Below are 27,138 nucleotides of genomic sequence, written 5' to 3'. Positions count from 1 at the left end.
CAACATGCTTCTGAGAAACTATGTGTCACACGCAAGTTGGACTATGCACTGTGGCCCTGAGAGACCTCAGTAATGAATGGCAGTTTTCCGCCCCTCTTCAAGTGTTTTTATTACCTGAGCACAAAATACCATATGAGTGTTACATTTTCCTTCACAAAGAAGAGAGTAACTACTCACACACCTGGAAATGGTAATGTACGGATGGATAAGAGAAAATGGCCTTAGGGGTAGTAAAAGGTATATCTCTGCAAAGGTTCTTGGAGAAAAAGACTTTGCTCTTGTTGCCTTCTGGGACTTTCCAGTGAGCTTCTTGTGTAGTGTCTTAGGTCTCAGAATGGGGAGCTCTGTTATAGGGTACCTTCATCGGGCTTTCTAGAGGACAACTGACTCAATAGATGTAAAATCAAAGTTACTATCTCCCAATCACAGTGTACTGTAAGTCATTAATATGCCTAGGAAAAGAAAATACTGAAACAAATTCCCCTGGATTGTTTCACAGTGCCAAAAGATTCTTCACGTCCAAATAATATACTATGTTGGTGAAGGTTAAGTTTGTATTCTACCTCTCTATGACTGAGACAGGGCTAATAGGATGGAGTAAAGGAGCTAATTCAATCACAGGTAATCTTAAGTGTGTAATAAACCATGAATTATTGACCTTTTTATTTTGCAAGTTCTGGGGCTTGAATTCAGGGTCAGAGCACTGTCCTTGGACTTTCTCAAGGCTAGAGCTCTACCACTTGGGCCACAGCATCACTTCTAGCTATTTGTGTTTTTTTTCTAGGTACATGGTCCAAGAAATTGAACCCAGGTCTTCGTGCATGCTAGGCAAGCACTCTACCAGTAGGCCAAACTCCTGGCTCCTTAAAGCCATGTTTGTGCATACTTTTGAATCTACTAGAAACTGCCTTCATTTTTGAAAAGCCATCATCACCACTGGTAAGTAAATAAGACCAGTCATCCACAAAGGAACAAATACAAAGTTAACTCAGAGGGCTGGGTCCTGATGAAGGCCCCTTTGGGTGGGGTACAATCTCTTGCACCTTGTGATAAAGGAGATGAAAGTGGAAGGTTTGTGTGGAGTGACAACTCACTTGGGCCAAAATTTACGTTCTACGTTCCTTGCTACAAGTCTAATCTGGTCTTAAAATAAGAGCAAATGTTCTGCTGTGCTCTTTAACACTGGCCTTCCGGCCCCTCCCGCCCTGAGAAGGACATGCATGCTATACAATACTGGACTGCCCTAGCAAATTCTTGTGTCCGTAATCTGCTAGGGAATGCAACAATCAACCTGACTAGAAAGCAAGCAGCTCTGAATATAAGGCTCATGTGGAAAGACAAGACTGTGCAGTAAACACGAAAGAGAAAAATAATTTGAGTTATGTTGTCCATCGTGCCTCACACACCTCATTGTACCAGCTCATTCCTTTCTAAATCTGCCCCAAGATAGGATGGCGGCTGATTACTCTATGTGCTCTGTTACAAAGTGCAGGTCTGGCTATCTACTGGAGTCCTTGTAAACTCCTTCCAGCTCTTCCTTTTGACCGAAGTTCACATCCTTTCTACCCTTTTATAAGCCCCAGCTGACTCTCCCAGCCACGGCAGCGCAAGCACAAATATTCTTCCTGCCACCCTCTCTCTCTCAGAGTCCATCTGGGCTCTGTGTTTTGGTAGGCATTCCTCCAACAAATAGGTAAGTATACATGTGATATGTTTACTGAAAATGATTCCAATGGAAGGGAAGAATGAGAGATGCTAAACAATACTGCACAAAGTTGCAGACTGTTCGGCTACAGTCCAGAAAATGAATCCAATTTTTCATTCTGTCATTATAAATATTTCATTGCAAATGGTACTGATTTTCTGCAACTGTGGTTAAGCAAAGGGCCTCTGTGTGAATATTTAGGGTGTGGGGGGGAACTAGAAGGAAGACAACGAAGAAGAGGGAGGGGGAATTAAATGTTAGCAACCAATTAATTTCTTGCTTTCAATGTAAAAGCTGTGGAGAGAAATTCAACAGTGATGTAGTGTGTGACTCAAAGAAGAAGAAGAAGAAAAAAAACATTTACTCTGCTCTTCTTCTGACAGTTTCTCATAAAATATCTGCAGTCCATCTATCTTTTAGTACTCCAGGCTCCTCTGGAGAGCAGAAAATGGTGGTTTAAAGCTCACTTCAGTGCCAGTCTGCGGGAGATTGCTTTCCACAGGACCCCCGCTGATGGAGGCCTAGGGGAAGAGGCCCAGGAGTTATTCAATCAGCCGGAGACTCTAGGGCGGCTGGGGGTCCTTTGAGGGCTGATTATAAAGCTGCCCTCCTGTTGCCTGCCTCGGAACAGAACGAAATGAGCAGCCTCTTGCTGAGAAGATTCTGCAAGAAGGAATTTCACCTGTCATGGAGTTTGTCAGAATTTCAGGATTTATCTTGGTGCAAAATTAATAAAATACCAACCAGGATTTCAGGCTGACTACTCAGCTGTGTCATCTCAAAGTGCTCTTTCACCCAAGAAAACCTGGACAGTGAGCGCAGCCATTCTTGTCCTACTTTTCCTTGGGAGGGTGAACGGGGTGACAGGGCAAATACCACCCAGATAGCAGAATGGGATGGAGAGCCAATTACAACACAAGGCTGAGTGGCATGTGGGTGTTGCTGTCTTCCTGCGTGACCTCTCACCCTGCCTCAGTCATTCTAAGGCCTGCTTGGAATTGGCTCTGAGCATCAAAGGGCCATTCCATTCTGCAGTTTATAACACAGTAGGTCTTCCAGGGGATCACACTCGTTAAAGTCCTATGCTGGGATTTCGGATCTGGATTTGATTTATATGTTGAAAGGGATATTAACCATGGGCTGGGTTAATGGCATATGGTAAAAAACATAACCAATTAAGCGGGGGCCAACCAGGAAACAAGGTGCAGGCTCAGCTCTTGTGTGTGTGTGTGTGTGTGTGTGTGTGTGTGTGTGTGTGTGTGTGTTTACTAAGGGCTTGAATTCAGGGTCTGGGAGCAATCCCTTAGCCTTTTGCTCAAGGCTAGCACTCTAAGCGCTTGAGCTACATGTCTACTTTGAGTTTTAGATGGATAATTAGAGATAAGAGTCTCATAAACTCTCCTGTCAGGGCTGGCTTCAAACCACAATCCTCAGGTCTGAGCCTTCTAATTAGCTAGGATTTCAGCCAATGGTACCTAACCTATTATAGTTATGCTAAGTGGAGTTCTGCACAGGTGGGATTTGTTCATTTTGTACTGAGATCTGGGTAGCACAATTAGTTTTGGGCCTCAGAGTGTGTGGCGTCTCCTCACACACAGGCTTGGGTTGATAGTTATGATACTGGGTGGTCAAGCCCAGAGATTTCTCTTGACCACAGACTCACTGCCTGAACACTGACTGATCTCAGCTTTGGAACAGGGTGAATGTGAATTGGGAGGGACACTGTTGTAGTACCTCTCTGGCTTCCCAGTCTGCAGGCCATGGGTGCTTCTTACTATTTCATTACTGGCATCACCTCCCCAGCTCTCAAGTAAGCAACTGTTTTAAGTTGGTTGCTGCTTCTCTATTTTCGAGTTGACATTTTCTAAATGCGACATTAAACAGGCCTGTAGTGTGTTCATTCTAGCTCTTCCCTTAGTTAAATGGCAGCCCTGATTTGGGAATGAAGCAGTTTTACAAATCACCACCTGCATAGGGAGAGAGGGGGGAAGGCAGAGAGGAAGAGTGGGAGAAGAAGGGAGGGAGAATGAGAGAGGGAGAGAGAGGAAGACAGGGAGAGAGGAGAAAGGGAGTGGAGGCATGGAGCAATGAGAAGGCACTTGGAAGTGAGTGCACAGATGGTGGGGGGCGGCAGGGTGCTCTCTGCAGGCTTCAGTCGAGATGTATTAACTCCACAGAGGGAGAAGGGTTCCCCACCAGTACTGTCATGAATTATAACTGAGTATGGGCATGAGGTCTTGGTGCCTGTCTCACAGCAAATATACTGTTCCATTTTCTTGCACAGTGACCTTTCACCCTTATAAACTCAAAAGCACGGCACAGCACACTGCTGATATTTAATGATATCACAGTAGCTTTTTCTATGTCTAGAAGGCACACAGGCTTAGCAGATGTGTCTAGTAGTGTCAGGAAGACTATTATAAAATCAAGTTTGGATGATGTAAAACAGGAAGCCTTTGATGGGAGACTTGGGTTTCCAGGGAGAGAAATGGTTACTTGCCAGCTCAGGAGTTTTGGTGGTGTGGGAGGGGTCCCTCCCTGCAAGGAGGGAGCTGATCCCCAAGACAAGGAGAGGCCCGCATTCTCCATCTTTGCCTTTCAAGGCGCCTGCCAGTGCATTCTGCATTTACCCGTTCAATGAAGTTATCAATGGACAGGACCTGTTGTTTTAGGCAGTTTGAAATTCCACCACTTTTAAAAAGAATTTATTCACTGTGCCTTTCACTCACGTTTAGAGCCTTGGAGTTGCTGTTCTAAAGGACAGCACCGCGAGCAGTGCTTTTAAGCGGTGTTCATCTTGCCCACCTCCTCCCATTTTCTCTCTCTCTCTCTCTCTCTCTCTCTCTCTCTCTCTCTCTCTCTCTCTCTCTCTCTCTCTCCAATGAGCGGAACTTACTCCTTCATAGCTGCAGGGCAGAACCTGTTACCAGCTGCAGATTTGCTGCAAATATAACAATAAAGGAAACAAATGTGAGTTCCTCTCAAAATACACATCTGACTCTGAAGCTAGCTTGCCTTAGAAACTGGATGAAATGCAGCCTGTCAGTCTCTCTCCAAATGCCCAGAATAGCTCATTGCATGTGGCAATGTGAGGAATCATCACCTGGACGGCTCAAGAAGATGCTGGAGCACTGCCCTGCTTCTTTGCAGGGATTGATAAAGCCCACGATTACCATCTTTCTTTCCCTAATTGGCACAACAGTTTTATGTGGAAGTGGTGTTTTCCAATATTCAGATAAAAGTTTGTCAACAGAAAGGGTCTATTCTTGGCACCCGGTCCCTGCTAATGTGGGGACATCGATCTATGTGTGGAATAAACATCTAAAAAGAGGAACACATGGTGGAAATTCAACATGCCGGGTCTGGAGTGCAGAATGTTCTAGAAATTTGAGTTTCCAGATCTTTCAAAGGAGCTGACTACAAAGGCACTGACTGAGACAGAGCTGTCTTTGCAGGACAACTCTGCCTGCAATCTCTCACTGATAATGGAGGCAGATCTTCCGGTGCTGTGGCAGCCTGCTGTCTTGGCGACATGGAAGATGGCAGGGCCAGCAAAGCACAGCCAAAGCAGAATGTGGCAGAGGTGATGAGCCCTTCCAGGGGGTGGGGAGGGCGGAGGGGGCTGCAGAACTGGCCACAGTATTCTCTCTTCAATACACCCTAGCTGGATGCTGCATAAAGTCGCACTTATGGCAGTTTGGAGATGGCCATCTGTTGTCAACTCTGGGCCAGACCAAAAAAAAAAAAAAAAGTAATGGCAGCTCGCTAACAACAGGGCTGTTGGAAGAGGGACTGAGTGCTAGAACGAAGAGGTGGTACTTCCTCTTTTAACAGAGGAAACCGACCATTAATGGAAACATCAAGAAATTAATGGATGGAGAAGTGTTGTTTTTGAAAAATTTTTAACTGAGCTGGAATATGATAGAAACGATTCTAATGCAAATAACGTGGTTTTTGCTCTTATTTAGGTCATAATTACCACTTGATTCTTGAAAACTTGATGACCAGGACACATGGTGAAGCAGTGAGGGCCAAATTTAGAAATAGGCGAATCCAGGTTGTACTTCCAAGCACGTACACAGACAGTAGGCATTTATTGGTACAAAATGGGTAATTGAAAATGCATTTACTCATTTGGTCCAAATGACTTGATTGTCTCTCTTATGTTTATCTTCCTGCATGCTTGATTTCTACAGGCAGTTTTGTTAAAAATTAAAACAAAATGACCTCACCTTATAATCTGCAAACTCCTTTCTTTGCTTAAGGAAAACTCTAGCATTTTTGCTACTGCACAATTGCAGAGAGAGCGAGAGAGAGAGAGAGAGAGAGAGAGAGAGAGAGAGAGAGAGAGAGAGAGAGAGAGAGAGAGAGAGAGAGAGAGAGAGAGAGAGGCGAGACCAGATGTTAGACTGCGGTTAGGCTAGCACTCTGTCCTATTCCTGTGTCCTATGTGATTAACTTTTTGCCTTCAATGGTAAGGCCAATCAATCCTGATTGAATTATCCAATATTAACAGCTGAAAAGTGATCAAAACTAATGTTGAAAACATAGCAGCAATCAATAAATCAATGCAAATGATTCGGTTCCTGGAGATCTGATCAAATAAAAAAGATAGATCAATTTAACCACTGAGCAAATTAAGTGGAAGTTGCTGTAGCACCAATTTGCTTCCAAAGCCCCGTAGGCTTACAAAGCAAAGAAATGAGGACCAGTCCCAGAACCAGGTACTCATTTGACATAATTTACACACTCCTGTGAATCGTAGAGTCTTTCCGTGTCTTGAGGGGCTGAGTAGGAGGAATACAGAGACACAGTGACTTAGGGAATAAAACACCCAAGAATATGGGCCTGGATCATCCAGCCAGGGGAAGAATCACTTTCCCCACAGGGACAGGAACAACAGGATATGTCAGGTCTAAACATGGTGCTAGGCAATTGTTCCCATCTGAGGGCTCCATAGCAGGCAAGGCAGGATGGACTTGTGGCTTTTATAGCTTGAGTGGGGATAAAGAGAAACTTTGTTCTGTGAGAAACAAAAACTGACCACTTGAAAAATGTAGGAGAGTTTTCAGCAGATGGGTATGTAGGCCAGAGATCTTATGTGAGGCAAGCATAACACACATTGCTGTTCCTCTGGTTTGCAAGAGGACCTTGAAGGACGTGTGATATGGAAGAGACATATGAAGACAAAATAACTAAAACTCTCCTCCAGATCCCACCTAAATACAAAGAAGCCAGACAATTTTTGTTTTGGTCGTGTGTCCTTATTTGGAAGGGAATTGCCACACTGTTCTGAAATGCACTTCTGAAAGCAAACATGTTCTACTTTATATCTAGGTGCTAACAAACAAGCAAAAAAAAAAGGACAAAACAGAGGGTAATACTCTTCATGTCATGAAAAAGATTAACATTCAAAAAGTTTAACTAGGAAAACCAACTAATACAAAACAGGGTTGAAGTTTGATTAACTGGAAAATCATTCCTGTGAACTAAAAAGACTTGGGCAAATTCTGATAGGTCTAGGATAGAGATATTAGTTCCAAATGATGACGAGTCTTGATTTCACTTTCTTAGGTTGTCACTAAGAAGCCAGGACAAGGTCAGGGAATCTATATTCGATGATACCTGTTATCTCTCTTTCAAACTCAACTTCAACCCCAGTGACATGATTTTCTAGCAGGAGAATAAATACTCTCTCTTGGAATCAATGGGATGTGCATTATCTCATATAAGACTTATTTATATATAGCTGACATTTTTCTAGAGAACTGTAAATATATTTCTAGTTTTAGTATTTTGTGGAATGCTTAACACCATGGTAAAATTTTAAAATAATGGAGTTATATTTAATAAGTAAGTTTCTTCCTAATGCACTGAGAGTACAGCAGTAAATACAGCACTTGTGATTTTGACTATCAACAGGATACCTAAATCCCTCAGGACAGGTAATTTAATTATTTGAGACATGAATTTGTAGTACCTTTATGAAAAGTGAGCTTAGGGCCAGTTGCTAAGTTGGCAAGGGATCCAGGAATCTATTTCATAGGCACATTGCGATTGTGTATTGCTGTCTTGTATATCCCACCCCATATGCAAAAATTCATTTTTCCAAGAAATGTGACTATAAAATTCAAGTACTAGTTAAACTGCAGTATGAAAATATGCATCAAACTTAGGTGATGTGAAAAAGAAGTTACTTGAGAAGAAAATCAAACAGCTATGGAGACAAAGACATATTTTAACTTTTAGTGATATCTGAAAGCCTTACTATACCCCACAGAATGTCAATAGACTACCACAATTTGAATATGGAGAATATTATATTCATGATTTGACTAAAGGAAAGGCCAAACATCAAAAACAGGTTTTTTTTTTAATTCAAAATAAATTTCAATACCATCAGCAAGCTGGAATTTCAGGTTGAAGCTAGGCCAGTCTGCTCTGACTCCCACTACAGGATTTTCCTCTGCTTCTACCTAATTCCTAATAGGATGATTTGCTAAGCAGACACATTGGGAGAAGATGATTTCATTACTGCCATCCAATTGTAGCTTTTCTGGAGGCACCAATTAAATAGTCATTTATGTATTGGAAGAAAGTGGCCTATTCAACATTTTTGCAAAGGCACCCCTTGCTCCCACCTGTATAAACTACCCTGGATACAAATATGCATTGTAGGATATTATTCTTGGACCATGCCATCTACTCTCAAAGTGGCTTCCCTAAGTTCTGCTGAAAAAAAAAAACTGAGGTCTATTAGGAAAACATGTGAAACATTGAACATGTTCATTTACTCTGAAAAATAATAATATGTCCATTAATTCAAATAATGAACTTTTGTTCCATAACACATTTCTCCTCTTGGCACATGGCGGTGGTCTTTGAAATATAGCAGATTTTCTTGTAAAAATAGATGGGAATACACAAAAAGAAAGAGGTGACATCTCTCCAAGACACACACACACACACACACACACACACACACACACACACACGCATTTCTCTCTACTACAAGTTGAAATTTTATGTTATCAAGTTGTGGGAATTGCCCAAAGATTGTAGCTTGTGTATGGACAAACAATATATTTCTGTGTCTTAGAAGGAATGATCTTTGGAAAGAAAGGCTTCATCTTGCCCAATAATTAGGGATGGCATTTATAGTTTGGAGCTTGAAGGCTTGAATTACTAAAGATGATGATATAGAATGAAAAATTATCTGAACTTTGAATGACTTTATGGGTAATATAAATGAAATAATCCACCATTTATATGTATGTGCACTGACTGATATACATATACATACATATATATTTGACACACACCCATTGTGGCACATGTAATTTCCATTAATATTGCTATCTGTCTATCTATCTCTCTATCTCTCTATCTATCTATCTATCTATCTATCTATCCATCTCCATATGTGTATTCATTTTATGCCCAGTAAAGAAAGTACTTCTATACTTCTGTCCATAAAAAGAACATAACTTTGTTATTACAGCCATGATATCATTTATATATCATTTAAAGATATTCCACAGAGATGGTAGTTGGACTATTCTGGAACGTTTGTTATAAACTTCTCCTATTGTTCTTGCCCTGATATAAGAGGGAAATGACCTATATGCTTTAAGGTGTCCAATAGAACTTCAGTTCTTAGAGATTTAGGCTTAAAGGATCTTCTGAAAAGTACTTTTCACTGAACTTTGGTGGCATAAAAAAAGATAATGAGGTTCAGGGTTGCAAACTTTACATATAGTCAGCTTGGATTACACAGACATAACTTGATACTTCAAAAGAGAGAGAAATATATATACATATATGAATATATATAATTTTATGTGACTGAAAATATAATACACATAGTTTTGGATTACAGAACAAATCTGGTTTTGGCCTAGATCACAATTTGAATGAATGAGCCAAAAAGATGTTGAGAGAAGTTTGACTTCAAAGGTCATGAATATTCATAAGAAGTTATGTGTTCTGAAATGAAACTTCTCTTCCAGTGGTTCCCAAAATGTGATCTCCTGTACTCTTTTAGGAAGTCTGTAAGGTCAAATTATTTTCACGGTATTATTCCATATCATTTGCTCATTGGCCAATTTGTTGTTCCTTCAGGTGCATAGTAGGAATCTATAGAGGCTCTAGAATGTATGATGACATACATCTCTCGGATATCAACAGAACATACACTGTTACATTGCATCTAACTTCTTTCTCAATTTTGAAATGATTGGAAACGTTGAGTTATAATGAAGAATGTCCATAGACAGAAGAATGTGCATAAGACAAAGCACTGTAGTCCTGAGTTAATTTCTGAGACTGAAAAGAAGTTTGAGAACCACTGATCTATATTAATTGCAGAACAGTAAACGTGGAATGTTTCATGAAAACCCACAGCAAATCATAAGTGAAGTCTAGACGATGTCTCCAATGGTTTTATTCTATCTGATCTACAATGGGTCAGAAACCTCTATTGCTTTGGATTCCTTTAATCAAGAGTATGGAGAACATAACCAGGTGACAATTTGAAAGTACAGAATGGGGGTGGAAATTTGTGGCCACCCTCTTCTTATCCCCAACATATCATTCCCTACAGAATTTCTGTATCTTTTATTCTTTTTCCTTTTTCACCCCAGTCATGGAGCTTGAACTCTGGGCCTGGGCACTGTCCCTGAGCTCTTCAGTTGGAGCCACATTAACACTTCTAATTTTCTAGTGGTTAATTGGAGATGAGTCTCATGGACTTTAGTGCCCAGGCTGACTTTGAACAGAGATCTTCATATCTCTGCCTCCTGAGTAGCTAGGATTACAAGCTTGAGCCACCATGCCTGGCTGATTTTTAAACTACTACTTCGTTCTTCTACACAATGGAGTTACTGTGCAGTAGGGTGGACTATCTTTGGCAACTTCATAAAATCAATCCCCAAAGACTTATCCCTTGACCTATAACAATAAGACTAATATTTGTTTCAAACAGACATTTTGATTCCCTTAATGGAACATAAAGAAGGAACAATAGTCTAACTTGAACTATTTTTACATTCAGTTGGCAAAAGATGTAACAGAATAGAATTTCCCGAAATCATAAAAGGTAAAAATAACAAATTTAATTTGAATCCACAGACTAGGATGACAATTAAATGAACTTATCATTTCAAAATATATGTTAGGGACCGGGAGTTTAGTCTAATGGTATGAGTGCATGCCTAACAATCATGAAGACCTAGGTTCGAGTCCTCAGTACCACATATATAGAAAAAGACAGAAGTGGTGCTGTGGCTCAAGTGATAGAGCTCTAGCCTTGAGAAAACCCAGGGACAGTGCTCAGGCCCTGAACCAAAGCCCAGGACTGGCAAAAAAAAAAAAAAATATATATATATATATATATATATACATATATATGTTAAATTTCATTTCATTTATTAGTTCACTTGAAGAATTCTAACTGAGGAGATAAACTGCAATTTCCTTATTTTCATACAAAGTTTACCCACATCGGGCCTCATCAGAGCCTAGAGAGGCACTAAGTTACCCCAGGACCTTACTGTGGGGTAGATTTGGAGGAAAAGGTTGTCTCTGTGTTGTTGGTCTTGCCTCAGTTGAATATCCTAACATACGAGTTTAATTGCTGCTGGAGTTCAGTGTAGAAATTAACCTCACCCTCATTCCGATTAAATATCTTTTAATAATAATGATCGTAATGACAATACGTTGAACTTCATTGTCTTACATAGGAAATCATTTAAGAAAAAGCATGTTACTCTGGTACTATTTCATTGAAGACTGAGGATAAAACTTCCTGCATGAAGTAACAACAAGACAGTGATTTTCCTTTGTTACTTGACTTCTAGTATAGGTCCTAAATGTATTCTATACTAAAAAAGAACCTTTCTCTAGACAAGGTCTCCCTTTGTCGCCCATGTTGGCCTAGAATGAATTCACTATGTAGCCCAAACTGGCCTCACACTTGTGAATCTCTTCCTTAGACTCCCAAGGAATGAGATTATAGGAAGGTGCACTACGCCTGGTAGACTCAGACTTGTTTTCTTTTCCCCTTTCTTTTAAAAAATGGGGGAAGGATTGCACCCAAGACCTTATACACATGAGGCCACTATTGTACCAGCAAACCACATCTCTAGACATTTCATTCATATTTTTAATGACCAGTCTGTGGCTAAGAATTATCAAACAATCACTTGTTTTATATTGAATACCTTATTTCTGTGACCATTATCAAATTTCCACTTTACAACAGCCCTGTACAATGAAATGCTTGCTCATTGTTTCCCTTCATTTCTGAGGTTCAGAAAAGTTATGCACCCAGGTGAATCACATGTCTAGTAAGTAGGAATCTCAAGGCTAAAGCCAACACCTTTAGGTGCCCAAATTCTCAACTATCAGGCTGTTGCTTGAGTAATAATTATTCTGTTTCATTAAAAGGAAGAAGCACATGCTGGATAAGAATATAGTGTTTTCTTTCTTCCCTTCTCCCTTCCAATGTTAAGCTCTTCTGGACAACAATAACCTGGACATCTATCCAGCGCAGAGCCCCCGGGGAACAAAACATGAATAAAACAGGACTTGGGAAAATGAGCTGTGACAAGCAAGGTGAATGATCCCACAGTCCAATGAACCTGACCCCTACATCTCTCATACTGGGTCAGAAGGTCCAATTATAGGTCTGTTCTAGTTCTTTCGATGATTGACAGCAGCCAGAGGCAAAATTACTTTGGTGTCTATTAATCTGGTCTCTAATTTTCCCTTTGCCCCCAAACACACAAAGCATCAGGGTGGCCCGGGGTGAGTGATACTGTACGTCCCCATTTCAAATGCCCTTGTTTCCTAGAAGGAGAGCAACCCTGGGTTCAATCTCAGTCTTCCTCATGAGGCCATTACCTGAAGCTCTGTTTGGAAGAAAAACTTCTGTGGGCATTGCGTACAGTCATAGATCTTGTCTTCTTGTCCATGGGCAGAGAAAATATGCTGCTGCAACTTGTTTGCTTGAACAAACACTGAAATGATAAAAGGATGGTGAACTTGGGTTATTTTGTTTCTGAAATGCCCTGAGCCAAAGACTCCCCAGGAGCAGACAGAGCAGGCTGAATGGCACACTCCTGGGTTTGAGGGGCTGCTGGCCACCTGGGGAGAGCCTTGTTACATTTGCTCATGGTTGGGTCTCTGGCTTTTGTTAAGATGCACTCTACCAAGCACCTAATTCAACCCAAACAGCTCCAAAGTAATGGGGTTTGTGAAGGCCCTGCTCCCTATAAATCTTTTAAAGGAAAGCCGAAAATTGTCAAATGCACAGCTCTGTCTCAAAAGAAATGCCTCCTGTTTCTCTTAGCAACCCACAGGTTAAGAAATCACAGATGCCAAAACCCTGTTTATTGTATTTGCCTAAAGTTATAGCTTGCAAACAGTTCTCTATTTAAATGTGTTAATGCTAAAAATTATATCCCACAGCTACTCTGGGGCACTGTCTATAAATGTACAGCGTAACGGCAGGTAAATTCTCTTTGGATACTTTAAGATCAACTCAGCCTACACACTGAATGCAAGGGTTTCAATAATATAAACATGTTCAATTTTAATGACTACAAAACAAGGCCCTAAGACTGTGTAACAGTTTACCTAGGAGACATACTATTAATAATTAAATTGTATATGCCAGAGGCGGTGTTTGGGTTGGCAGAACTGACTTCTGATGGATGCTAGGTGCACTGTGACCTAAAAAAGTTTGCATCTACAATATTAATCTGTATAGGCAGGGAAAGGATTTATTAAAGACGTTGGCATTTGACTCAGATTCCACTCTAATCATTAAAATTATTCTAATTGCCAGGCAACTAAAAACATTAGAATATTGTTCTTACGAATCATACATTTTAATAACATTTCTCATTACCTTAAAAAAGCACCCGGTTTCCTTTCCCAACTAACATGCTTCATATTGGAAGATCTCGCCCCCCTTTTTTTCCTAATTGTTATTTCTAAATTATTTTAAGATATAAGAAAACAACCCAAGTCTGTGTAGAAAATGCAGACTGCTTATGGTGAATGTATTTTTTTTGTTTTATCTCTTTAGCCAGCTCAAAGAAGTAAGTGTTTCATGTTGTTTTTAATTTTAATATAGATTTGCAACTAATCTCCACATAACTTCATACATTTTATGAGACCTCTGGTTGCAACATAAAAGCAATATTTTATTAGGGGGTCTTAACTGTGAGGAGACCTTTGATCTACTTCTCATTTATGAAGACTGGCTATGCATTTGTTGTTGTTGTTGTTGCTATTTTCTAAAGAATCCAGACCCTTGAGTCTTTGTATCTTAAGATGTTAAAAATATAACAATATATTTAAAGAAATAAATTTTGTTGGAGGGTAAAAATAGTTCCAAAAAAAAGGAAGGGAGAGAGACTGAAGAAACTGCAGAAATAAGAGGCCACACAAACAAATGTGGAAAACTGAGCCATCAACACACAGAGGTCCTGCTTGTGAGTTGTGCAATGACAAGGGCCCCTCACATTCCATTTTAATACAGAACATAGTCTACAGGCTGAATGTGGGGAAGGCGAATAATCAATGCCTGGAATTTTGCTCTGTCAAAACAAAGAAGTCAATTTTCAGAGAAAGACATACATATGTATATTCTTTCCCCACACTGACAAAGATCAGAGGGAAGCATATCCTGAAAGAGCTTGACCACTGGGTTCAAGACATGCAAAGCAATCACTAAAGATTTCATTAAATAATTTTGCCATTTGGGTAGACAAGCTCCAGAAATATGTGATCATATTCCTTCTCTCCTCCACCTCTTTCTCTCTGACTCAAGTAATAATTGTTGATTCCTGTAATGTCCTATTCCAGGGTATATGTGAAACATCATTTAAAAATTGAAAATATATTTTTAAAAAGGTTTCTTACAAGTATATCTAATTTCCCAGGAAATAAATATCCCATCAAATCTGTGTTGTAGCTCAAAGGAGTTGGGGCACATTTAATAATATCCTCCCTCTTTCATGAAGAAGGTTGTAAAATTCTCCCGGTTTAAGCAACGGATCTGGGAAACAAACATGGCTATCCCAGATGAACATCTTAAAAAGCTGCCTTGTGTGGGCAACAATGACCTTGGTAACCTTTTAACATCTAGAGGGGAGAAAAAAGTGAACATAACATGGATGTCGTTTTCCAAAAGGAAAAGTGCAGACTTGTGAGAGAACTTGAAATGCCATTTGTTCATCTTGACAGTTAACCTTCCTGCTCATCTGAGCCTTTAAGTGGGCTGCAATCAATAATGCTAATCAGTGGAAATCAAACATTGTCTCCCCAAATTGAACTGAAGTCCTACCTGCAAAAGGCCAAGCAGTGGGATGTACGATAGGAAGGACATGACAGGCAACAGCTCGTCAGAGATCTTTGGAAATTGCTTCCTACCTGTAAAGCAGACAGGACACTTGAAGGTACCTCCCATTCCTTCAAAGCTGTGCTCGATCAGGTGACACTGCAGCTTAGCTGGGGAGTCAAAGGTCTGGCTGCAGAGTTTGCACTCATGGTTTAGTCCTTCATCTGTCAAGGAAAAAAAAAATGCAAGAACAGAAAAGGTGAAACCTACCCTTTAACAGACAACCTCTAACCCTTTTAACCCTATAGGCTAAGAAATTAACCATAATTGCATGCATTAAACTATTTCTACCACTTAACAAAAATAGGTAGTAGTATGTATGGCTTCCAATCATTTCACATCACTTATGAATTTCTATCAGATTAACAGATTTTCGGGATTTAAAATCCAAACATACTCAAAAGTCAGACTTTATCTGAGGGCTAATGTCATTTATTCAGCTTTCAGAGTATAAGTAGTTTATCAATAATAAATCATGTAGTCTAATTATCATAATTTTTATAGGATCCATAGTTGCAATAAAGGACCTATAGAAAAGTGGAATAGCTGCTTCTTTAGTGTGTTTCCTTTGGCTTCCCAGAAGGTTCTAGAAGTTTCTATGCCCATCCAGAAAAATTTTAGAAGTATTTTTCGTTGATATAGCCTTCCTTCTATTTCTAAGACTTTCTAGAAGATCTGAAATATTCATGCAGCATTCTTTGCTTTGTTTTTGAATGACAGTTGCCCATGTTACTTCCAGGTCCCTCCTCCCTTATGTTTATGAGGACAGTTTTAGCTTTGCCCCCAGATTCCCCTCTGCTTGTCTTTTCTCCAAAGCACTTTCATGAGTTCTGGGCTAACTTCTGATAAGTCCTCAATTGTTCTTTGATAGCAATTGATGGCAGAAAGAAATATCTAGGTGGGCTAACAATTACTATATAAAGAGTTTACATTCCACATAAAAACATTTTTGTTTTAAGCTACTTTTTCTCACTAAAGTATTTATCAAATTTTAAACCCAAGGATTATCCTAACTCATTTCAACTTGGGAAGGTAACAAACAAAGACAAGCAGTGTGAGAACTAACAACCTCAGAGAACATGTTAGCGTTTATTTATTTATTTATTTTTTGGTGTAGTACTAGGGTTTGAACTCAGAGCCCTGTGCTTGACAGGCAAGCGTGCTACCACTGTTTTCTTTATTTAATTTTTGTTTGGGTCTCACACTTTTGTCTGGATCTAAACTTGAACCATGAGTTTCCTACCTCTATCTCCTCTATTTCTGGGGTTACAGATGTATACCACCACAATCAACTTAGTTTTTGACATGGGGTCTTATTACCATTTTGTCCAGGATGTCTTGGAACCCTAGGTCTTTTACATCTGCCTTCTAAGTAGCCAGGATTATGAATATGTACTACTATGCCTTGTGTGTTTACTATGGTTTGTGCTGTTGTTCCACATGCATACAGATATGAATTCATTTACACTCACCACACCCTTATATGGAATATTTCTATTTGGCACTTTATAGATGAAAAATAAAACATGTTTTGGAGAGCTGAAAACTGCTCTACATCAGAAGAGCTAATAAGTACAGGAGCTGGAACTTGAATTTTGACATTGTGTTCTTAGAATCCAAGATATTAAAAGACAGGCTAAAATACACACCTATGACACTCAAGATTATGTGTTATTCAGACCAAGGAGTGAAGCTGCTCTTTAACCTGGCTTGTTATCAAGTTATATACCTGTATTTTCTTTTATTCACAATAGGTAAAATGCTTCCTAGATACCCTAAGTAATGCAAGACACTGTTGGAGTAGTAAATCTAACGCCAAAGTTATTTCCTTCCTTCAAAGACAATCTGCCTGTAGAAGTCCTTCAGTAGTGGATGCTATTGGCAATTCAAAGGCCCAATTACAAAGTGAGTTATTATTAGCTAACTGGGAGTAAAATCACTCTATTTGTATTCATAATCTTCCTTCTCACACAAGTATGAGTCTTTAGAAGCAGAGGATTGGAATTTGTAAAAAGCAAAGCAAAGCACTAATTAAGCCACCCAGTACTGTCTACATTTCACAAGAGATAAAACCCACTCTACACTTGGGTGGCACAGCAAATTCCTTGATTATAATTATGTAAGAGAAGTTTAATTGTGCCTACTGACATGACAAGGGGTTGTACGAAAAGCTTTAGGGATTATAAAGATCAAGCAGTTTTGTTTTAAATCTTAAAGTCACCAAAAATTTCCCAAATTTTAGTCATTGAGAAACCCAAGCAGCTCTGCTTTTCATTGGGAATTGGGTCAGCAAGTTAATCATCAGGAATGCGGGCCAAATTTAAAGGTTTCTTTTCCCATTAATGTGGTAGATCTTTATTTTGACTAGTAAGATGTTAACTTAAGAGTTTGAATGGCCTTTTAAGACTGCATCTGTTTTGTTTTTACACTGCAACCCAGGAAGATGTACAGTTAAAACAGTACCAATTAATAAAAATGTGCTGTGCAAAAGTACTAAGATGTGTCTTGTGGGTATGAGTTCTTAACCTGCTCTAGGTGTAAAGTAACATAGGACACCTGGCTCAGGGTGGGGGGTGGGGACCTTCCTTGAGGATGGTGACTCAGAGAGTTTAATAATTTGACTTGGTTAAGTGATTCTCAAAAAGGTGACAGGTGGTCATAAAGGTACCGATTGACTTATTTTTTTCTTGCATCTCACATTTTCATTCATGGAGGAGCTTGGTGACATCAACTATAGACATCACACCAACACATCCAGAGGTAGGTTTATAGTTGGAAAAGGTATGAGAAGCGCATTTGCTTTCTAGTTTCATAAGCCATACAGTGAGGTTCTCCCCAGTACACTCATCTAGTTATTTAATCAACTGTTCTTCAGCAAATGATAAGCCAAAGCCACAATACACTGAGTTTGACCTTGAACATGCATACGTGTTCTCTTACCTGTTTCCTCCCCTGCTCCCTTCCTATCCTTATTTTGCTTCTTACTCCCAGTCAAGTACATAATGACTAAGAGCGATGGAGAACCCCCAAATATATTTTCTGATTGGGTAAGAAAATCTTACTTTAGTTTTTCTGGCCTAGGTAAGAATATCTGAAAACCAATCAAACTTACTGACAAAAAGAATTTCAAAAGTACAGACTTAGTCAGAGGGTCTTTAAATTTGCTCTTATACCTTCTGTATTTATTTTGTTTGGATAACAGTAGCATCTCAGTTTTCAGAATTTTTACTACTGAGAATGACAAAGGATAACTGAATGAATTAAACTCTTTTCAAAAACAGTGTTTCTTTCACAAGTTTAAGTTGGTCAGGTAACATTGGTGGCTAATGTTGGGTTTCTGGTGACACAAAGGCTTAAAGAACACATGCTGCCACGGGAGCCATAGCTTTTACTTTGCCTTCTTCCTGCTTTTTCTTTTGAGTTGCCAAAAAGCTCAAAAAAGTTCCATCAAAGTAATCATTTCTGCCCTCTGGAAAGGTAGCAGCTGACAGTAATTGGATAATATAGCCTGGCTCATTTATTAAAAAGAGATTCAGAGTCAATTGATTTAATAACCATTATAATATTCCATTAAGGATATAATAAGGCTAGCTCAGCCCTATATTTTTTAATGAAGACTTAAAGATAGATAGATGGGATCTTCAAATGAAACTTTTAGATTTTTCTTCCTCCTTTTTTTTTTTAAAAAACATATCTATATACTTCAGACTTTCCACAATACATGGTTTTCTTCATAGGCTACTCTGAAATTAAGAGGGAGAGAGTGGGAGGAAAATATACTTCCTACAGTCTATTAATAGATGGATTGCAGCAATGAAATTGATAGCCAAAAGGTTGGAAAACAAATGTGTTTTATGATGCAGCACATAAAAGTCCAGATTTGTATATAGCCTTAAAATATCCTAGAATACACGTGCAAATGGAAATTGCCACAGGACAGAGGAGAGAGAATGATCTAGTAAAATTAATCTGATCTGAACAAGAAGATTATAGAGAGAGATTCGTTATAAACTATCTTTCCAGAACACACGAAGTACTCCTTCCTCAAGTGTGGGTGTACCTAGCCACATGAGTCACTGTGAAATGGAGTCCTCAATATCAAGTCTGTGCTGGAGATCAGTAACTTGTTGCCCAGGTGTGTGTGGGACCAAAGATGGTTTGTGCCTAATTGAAAAATGATTTTACATGTACAGAAATCTCAGTGAAAGTAATTCTTTCCATTTGTTAATCTCCATTTAAGTGCTGAACATAAATGTAAACAGGAATAGAGTCTACATAAAAGAGACTGATACTCAGGTAAATATTTACACCAATATTAAATGTTTCAAAGCAGAGAGTCTGCATATATAATTAGAAACACAACCTTGCTGCCTTGGTGAGAAACGTGATAATCATTGACAAAACTTGGTACTCTCAGTAAACAAGGTGCTTGTCTAAAGCCATTTCCAAGGCAAGTAGAAATAGCTGTGTGCAGTACCTAAGCCTGGACCTATGGAACTCTTCATCAACTTATTTAATAGCAAAAGAAATAACAGTTAACCACTGGGATGCTCAAACACAGACCAAGTGATAAGCTGTGAGAGTTCAACACAAGACACTGACATTTCAATATAAGCTTTCAACAAGAGAAACCCTCCCAGCAGCCCCCAGACTGTGGGTCCCCTGTTTATACTCCTTTTCCTTCAATAAAAACAAAGCATCTAGAGCAGCTACAAGCAAATGCTCTGTGGTTGATGTACATGGGGTTGTATCTCAGGAATCACTAGGGGCCCCCTTTCACTGTCTGATCAACACTACCCCATTACAGAAGACCAATTTGTAATGGTTTATAAGTAGAACTGTTTCTCTCATTTACCCTGAAGACTGGCCAGAAGGCTCCTTCAGTCTCTTCCACTGCATAAATCTATAGGCTAAAGTCCACCTACAAAAACTCCTCCTGGAACACACCATCATGTGACAGGAGCCATACTTAAAAGCTCTGATCTGAGTGGGAGTCAACTTTGCCCTCAGAATCCAGGCAGAGAAATCAGATGCCCTGCAGTTGTAATTTTTCCAGCTCAAATGTGTGTAGTGTTATATCCTCACATACTCTTTTATTTTTTTTTGTTTTTAAATCTGAGAAAACTATGCCCTAAACCAATTCCCACCCCCCCCCCCATGCTTTACTTTGCTTCTCCTCTTCCCTGAGTTAATTTCCAAGCACACATTTATAAGCCAAGGGTCTGAGGAGTAACAAAGCAAAGCCATACATGACAAAACTCAGCCCTCGGCTACGTTGACTCACTCTGGAAAGCAGGCTAGGAGAATACACAGCCTGTACTATAATTTGCCATGCACACAGCCATCCCATTCTTTCTGGGTCCGCGACACTCTGGCCACCATAATTTGTCGCTTTCTATACAGCCCATATTTCACAACTGTAACATAAACACACTAGGTGCTAATTCGGCAGTGGAGAATATGAGTTAGGCTTCAAAGTCTGCCAGTAGATTAGTCACTAAGCCCCTGAAGTAAGGCAGAATTGGAGAGGACTGAAACAATGTTTGTGTGAACCTCTTACTCACACCCATTTAAAAGTTCTGCCCTTGTTCTTTGGAACAATTTAACATGAAAATGAATATGCCTGAAAACTGACACATGGAGTTTTCTCATCGACAACAAGGGAATGCCTGGCATTGTCAAGTTTCCATTCTACAAGGACACAATGGTACCATGACTGTACACGAGGGGCCTAGAGGTTGACCCTGCTTGTATCAAGTGCCTGACCTTTAGGTTTCTCAACAGCAGCCAAATAATATGCATTGTACACGTCCAAGCCAGACTGAACTTCAAGGAGACCAGAAGGTGCACATTTCCATGGGACTCAGTTTTTGATGATTTTTTTTTTTTTGGCTAATGGCAAAGGTTGGAATGCTTTTGGACTTCAGAAGCAAAGCCACTGTTATTGACACTGTTACTTCCTGTCTTGAACTTCTCATTATCAGCAGGGCTGGAGTGGGAAATGATTCAACTGGGGTAGGCTGCATGGTACCCAGCAGATTTTAAAGAGCCCAGGGGCTGCCTAGAGCCCCATAAACATCAGCAGCTTGGAAACTAGTGGGAGGTCCAGGTGGATAGAGACGGGAGAGGCAAGCAGTGGGATTTTAGATGCTCTGAGATGCAATATCGGCCAAAGCCTTGGCTATTATTATTGGTTGTGTGAAGTACCTATTAGAATATTCTCAGGGAGGAGAAAAAACATTAGAATGTTGTTCAAATAATAAGCAATAAAATAACCCACCAAAAAGGTAGCTTTCCTCCAACTGTGAAGATTCAACAGTGACATTCTGGCACAAATTGGAAATAGGGAGAACATTGACCATGGATCCTCCCCTCCCCCAAACAGACACACACCTGACCTTTGCCTCTCTCCTCTCATTCATTCTTTTTCTCTTTTTGAACCTTAGCATAGGCCCTGAAGTTAAACTCACAGTGAAAACACATGGTGCTAGCTTTAAAGAGAAACAATTTCCCTCACAAGATTTAGTTAAAACAACAGCAAAGGTGACAACAAAAGTTATAAGAACCCTGAAAAAGCCTAATAAGTGTGCCTGTCCCAAGAATAAGCATTCTTAAGCAAGAAAAGCAGCAATATAGTGAAAATAACATTTGTGCTATGAAAAGGTACTGTGAGAATGAGGACTGAGAACAATTAAAAAAAAAAAACATGTGAGATGTTTTAGTCAGATTTCCATGGAAAGTCCTTTTTAAAAATATTCTTCTTTCTTTTTCTTTTCTTTTTTTGCCAATCTTGGGGCTTGCACTCAGGGCCTGAGCATTGTCCTTGGGCTTTCTCAAGGCTAGTATTCTGCCACTTGAGCCAGAGCATCACATCTAGCTTTTTCTATGTATGTGGCACTGAGGAATCAAACCCAGGTCTTTGTGCATGATAGGCAAACACTCTACCACTAGGCCAAACTCCCGGCCCATGAAATACAATTATTTCTTTACATAGGGTACAAAGGGATTCCAATCCACCATGTCAATTTATGGGTTTTGATCACTGCTCACTCCTTTTTTTTTATCATTTCCCCCCCAAATAATATATCCAACCTTACCAATCCCCTTCAGTTTCCTAGTTCCATCTGTAAAAGAACAATTTTCTCTAATATTTGTATACACACACACTTTTTTTTTGGCCATGGGACTTGAACTCAGGGCCTGGGTGCTATGCCTGAGCTTTTCTGCTCAAGGCTAACATTCTGCTACAATGGGCCACAGCTTCACTTCTGATTTTCTAGTGGCTAATTGGAAATAACAGTCTTACAGACTTTCCCACCCTGTCTAGTTTCAGACCATGACTCTCAGATCTCAGCCTCCTGAGTAGCTAGGATTACGGGCATGAGCTACCAGTGCAACATTTTGCAATTTTCAAAAATAAAAATTGACCTCCATCTATACCTCTGTGCTGCACTGAAAGGAAGCCAGTTTCCCCTTCCTTCTTCCTCAAGGGATCAAAGGAAAGAAACATTTTCCTTTGGGGCTGGGAGCTTAGCCTAGAGATAGAGTGCTCACCTAGCATGCATGAAGCCATGGGTTCAATTCCTCAGTACTGCATACACAGAAAAAGCCGGAAGTGGCAATGTGGCTCAAGTGGCATAGTGCTAACCTTGAGCAAAATGTGTCCAAGGACAGTGCCCAGGCCCTGAGTTCAAGCAAGGCTGGCAAAAAAAAATGTTTTTGCCCCATGTGTCTTTAGTGCTGACTTGTTCTCTCCATCACAGAAAGTTTATGAGCAACATTAAAGTAAATATAAACCACTAGATTGCATTTCCCATAATGAAAACAACACTATCAGCATCTTCAAACAGGAAGAAGCTTTTACCTCTGACATATCTACTGACCAGAGGGTGAGAAGGGAACAGCCTGGGACATCTTCCTACTCTACTGAGACAGAATTGGGAAAAAACTTCAAGATTACTTATCAGCTCTTACAGGGCAAACCGCAGGAGGAAGGGGAGGTTTTGCTCAGTTCATTCATACACACCACAAACCAGAATAGTATGTACATAGCTCCTACCTGGGCTCAACAAATATTTATTCAGTTCGTTGGAAATATATAAACCAGGTAGTCCTGTATCTGATTTCATTAGAAGAAAATGTCCAGATTGACTCACTGTCAGTGGGTCCAGATTGACTATCATGGGATTTCCTAAGTGTGCTCCATTCCCTGATGTGTTAGTTACAGTGACTACCCTATAGTGAACTAGCCAAGTATAGCTTCTACTACTGAGCTTTCCAAGTTCCTGAAGATCTAAATGCTCAAGCAAACAAAACATAGGTGAAGTGGCAATCTCATTGGTCAATGGCTTCTCTCTGGTAAGCAACTCATGAGTCAAAGCTCATCTCTTATATCAAGAGGAAAAAAAAATTTTCATTGTATGTCTAAAATACAAAGAAGGTAGTGTAAATGTTAGAGATGATGGACTGATGGATTTTTCTTTACTCTGAGTCACAGAGACATCATCATACATCCATGACCCATAGGTAATATTTTTAATCATTTATTTTCTTATTCAGATGTACACATTTCTTAAGACATTTTTTTCATGGGTTCTCTTATTAGATGCAAAATTCAAATCATTAATGTCCTCATTTGGGAGACTTACAGCACTAGTAGAAGAACAGGAGCCTTTGAGTACAGGACAACCTTATCACCACCCTGTCACACACACACACACACACACACACACACACACACACACACACACACACAAATTGGTACAATTGAAAGAGGGTAGTTTATGAAGCATAAACTAAATGCAACCTGCCTTAAAGTTAAACCTGTGGGGAAAACATGTTGAAAAGTAAGATGGTGCAATAGTCAATATTAATCCCGCACAGCAGCAGACCAGCCCCACGAGTCTCGCACTGACACAGGGCTCATCAGGCATGCTTCCATGTTGCTGAGCTGAGTTTATGGCAAGGGTCAGGGCCTTTGCTTTTCCTTCTTTAATCTTCTTCTCTTGGCATAAAGCCACTAGTTATCTAGAGAAAGTCTCCAAACACTGAAAAGCTGTTTATCTTTGCTAGAAAGCACGGCCAGCTACTGCTGATGATTTAGAAAACAAAACAAAACCCGAAACAAATCTGCCAACAAAATAAATGGGGTAAAGTTCCATAGCTTTGGCTGATGCCGGGGACCTCAACAACCATGAGTTTAAGGCAAGAAGCTAGCAGGGCGTTTTCAAAGCTAATCATATAGTTTCTTTCTGTATGATTGATTAAGTTATTGTGAGGATGACTTTCTTTTCTCCTATGGTGGTAGTTAGAATGATAGTATTTAGAATTTGCCCCAAAGCACAAGTTGCCCTGCATTGATGCAAGGCTGGGGGAGGGGAGGGATAGAGGAGACAGAACCCAATCTTCTCCGATGCCCAAGGGACTTTCTCCCCCTCTTAAAAAAAATCTGGGTACCAACCCTATGCAACTATGAAGCTGCAAAATGTGAAAAATCACAGTACTGTGAACTGTTTTGCAAATGAGTTGCATTTTTTTTATTGTTCTATTGGTGTGTGACCTTAGAAACTTGGCCTTGAAGAATAAAGAAAGTAATGGCATCATAAATGCAATAAAATTTCTAAAAACAGTTTATTAGAAATGTGCTGTGAAACTTGAATTCTTCTAATCAAACGATGCCACCCCCTTAGAGAAATTTTCCTGTGCATTATTAAAGTGATATACTGCAGTACTAGTTAGAGCTCCATAACCTTTAAATTGCCTGATTGTAATTAAGGCCACTAGTTTTATTTAGGAAGGTTCAAGGAGGCTCAATTTAAGTTGGCTTAACTAGTGTGAATTTAATGTCGTACTGCCAGAAGGCGGAGGGGTACACTGGCCTGGCTGCTCTATGACTGCAGCAGCTATAGGGTCATGTATTCTAAATGAAATCGGATTTAAAGAAACTACAGTTACCAGGAAGAACCTGGGTGTACGTATACACTTTCAAGTTGGTATAAATGCATTATTCATTCTTTCTTTCCTTATACGGGCATATTTTCCAATCAGGAAGTTTAAACAGATATGGTAACTTGTGGATGCAATTTATCATTTTTTAAAATATCATCATAATAATTTTCTCAGAAAGGTAGGATTGTAACTAAGGTAAGGCCCAATCAGTACTGATGATGTTAAATGAATTATGTACCTAACAATGCTATGAAGGTAGAAATGTTATTGCCAAGAAATTCTAAGAAGGAAATTTAATGTCTAAGGGTATGGAGAGAAAAGCAAGGCTATTATTTGGACAGGCTAATGAGTGCCATGCCCAGAACAATACATAAACTTCATGGAAGGAGCAGCAAATCAAGTCAGACATGAAAACTGAAGTACAAGAAGGTATTCACTGTGCAGAGCAGAAGCAGCAAAGGGTAGCAGCAGAGAGAAAACACTTAAAGAGTTGACCCATGTTCAAAATTTTACTGGAAGTATACTCCAAAACATTCATCTCTGGGAAGAATGCTGGCAATTTTCTGTGGCTCCAACAGCAATAATGATAAATGAATTTCTTTAGAGCCAAGTGGCTCCAGCAGCCAACTACATTCCCACTATATAATTAATAACAATGAGCAATTAAAGAGAACAGCAGGTTACAACTATAAGGTGTCAAAATATATTAACAAAGGAAAATATTGCAATGGAACACTTAAAAACAAGTGAATGGCATGTGAGTCCATGTGCAGTATCTTCTTTCAGATTATCTTTTGGAAGAAGGCAGTTATGCTTGCGAGAAATGGAGGATGACATAAAACTACTCTAAGGTGATTAGCATCCCTCGGAAAACAAATAATGTGCTCAGTGTTCAGAGGAATCAGAAATGTGATAAGCAAAATGTGATTGGGAGGGCACTGGAGAATTGGTTGTCCACTCTTTGGCATTTGCCATTTGCTAAGAAATATTCTAATATATACTTTGCAAAACCATGCTTGTGGTTTCAAAGATTCTAGAACATTTTGCTTTCTCATGTAAAATGTTGGAGAAGAAAGGAGAGAAGGGAAGGAAGGAAGGAGGGAAGGAGGAGGAGAAGGAGGAGGCGAGCGGCAAGAGGAGAAAGAGAGGGCTCAACTTACCTATTTGGTTAAATTCTGGAGCTTCAGGTAATGTTTAGAAAGGGCTATGGGGACTATGGACTTGTTTAAAAGATGAAACCTCAGATACTAACTGACATCTAGTGATTATGATCAGTACTAGAATTCAGGCTTCCTAAATCCAATACTGCATTAGCCCAAGACACACTCTCTATCTCTCTGTCTCTCTATCTCTCCATATATATATATATATATATATATATATATATATATATATATATGTATTCCTCTTAAGTATCACAGATTAAGTTGTCAGATAATCAGAGCAAAGTTACTGTGTTCTAGATCTCTGATTGATACACAATCAGCTATTTTTCTATGTGCTCTTTGGCTATCCCTCTCCTTGACAACTCAGGGCCTGAATTTATTCTAATGCACATAACTACTTATCTTAGGCAATTAAGGCTCTGCAGTTATGGACAAGCTTTCCTCTCCTTACTAAAACGCTAATATGCAGCACCACTTGGAAAATGGGGAAATTGGGTACGGAAACTAATACTTCTTACCTCTTCAAGTTCTCCATTCTCAGCAGAGCACTTTGGTCTGAACTGTCAATCTGAAGGACATATCCTTGATCACACAACCCGTGAGGTTGTAATTGAATGCCAATGCTTTCTTTCATTGGCAATAAATTAATGTTTTGGTTAAACTATCATCTGAAACCCTATGGATGAAGAGTTTGAATGCCTCTTTAAAATTTTTAAAAATTGTCCTTAGTTGCACAAAGGAATTCAACATATAAACTGAAGAGTGTAAGGCATTACAATCAAAGTATTTAAGGAATTAAAATTATTGAAAAATAAAGACTGATTCCTTAGTTCTCCTCTGCCTAGAGCTAGCCATATTTACTTACATATCACTATTATATTCTGATAAGGTTCTAAATTAAGAATCTGGAA

General features: G+C 39.5%; 1 protein-coding gene across 4 annotated transcripts in view; it reads right to left on the bottom strand.

Moving 5' to 3' along the window:
* Positions 1–27,138, bottom strand: part of Znf521 (zinc finger protein 521) — a 283,510-nt gene that overhangs the window by 13,890 nt on the left and 242,482 nt on the right. For all 4 annotated transcript variants that reach the window (XM_090353315.1, XM_090353312.1, XM_090353314.1 and 1 more), the window contains 2 exons: positions 15,146–15,277; positions 12,608–12,723 (listed from right to left, as the gene is read on the bottom strand). In XM_090353315.1, the coding sequence (XP_090209441.1) occupies positions 12,608–12,723; positions 15,146–15,277 (248 nt within the window). The remainder of the gene's footprint in view (positions 1–12,607; positions 12,724–15,145; positions 15,278–27,138) is intronic.

This window comes from Megascapheus bottae, chromosome 19 (assembly GCF_031878675.1).
Source record: "Megascapheus bottae isolate mThoBot1 chromosome 19, mThoBot2.hap1, whole genome shotgun sequence".
Taxonomy (NCBI): domain Eukaryota; kingdom Metazoa; phylum Chordata; class Mammalia; order Rodentia; family Geomyidae; genus Megascapheus; species Megascapheus bottae.
Note: the sequence above shows the minus strand (reverse complement) of the source record. Positions and strands in the feature narration are given on the sequence as shown.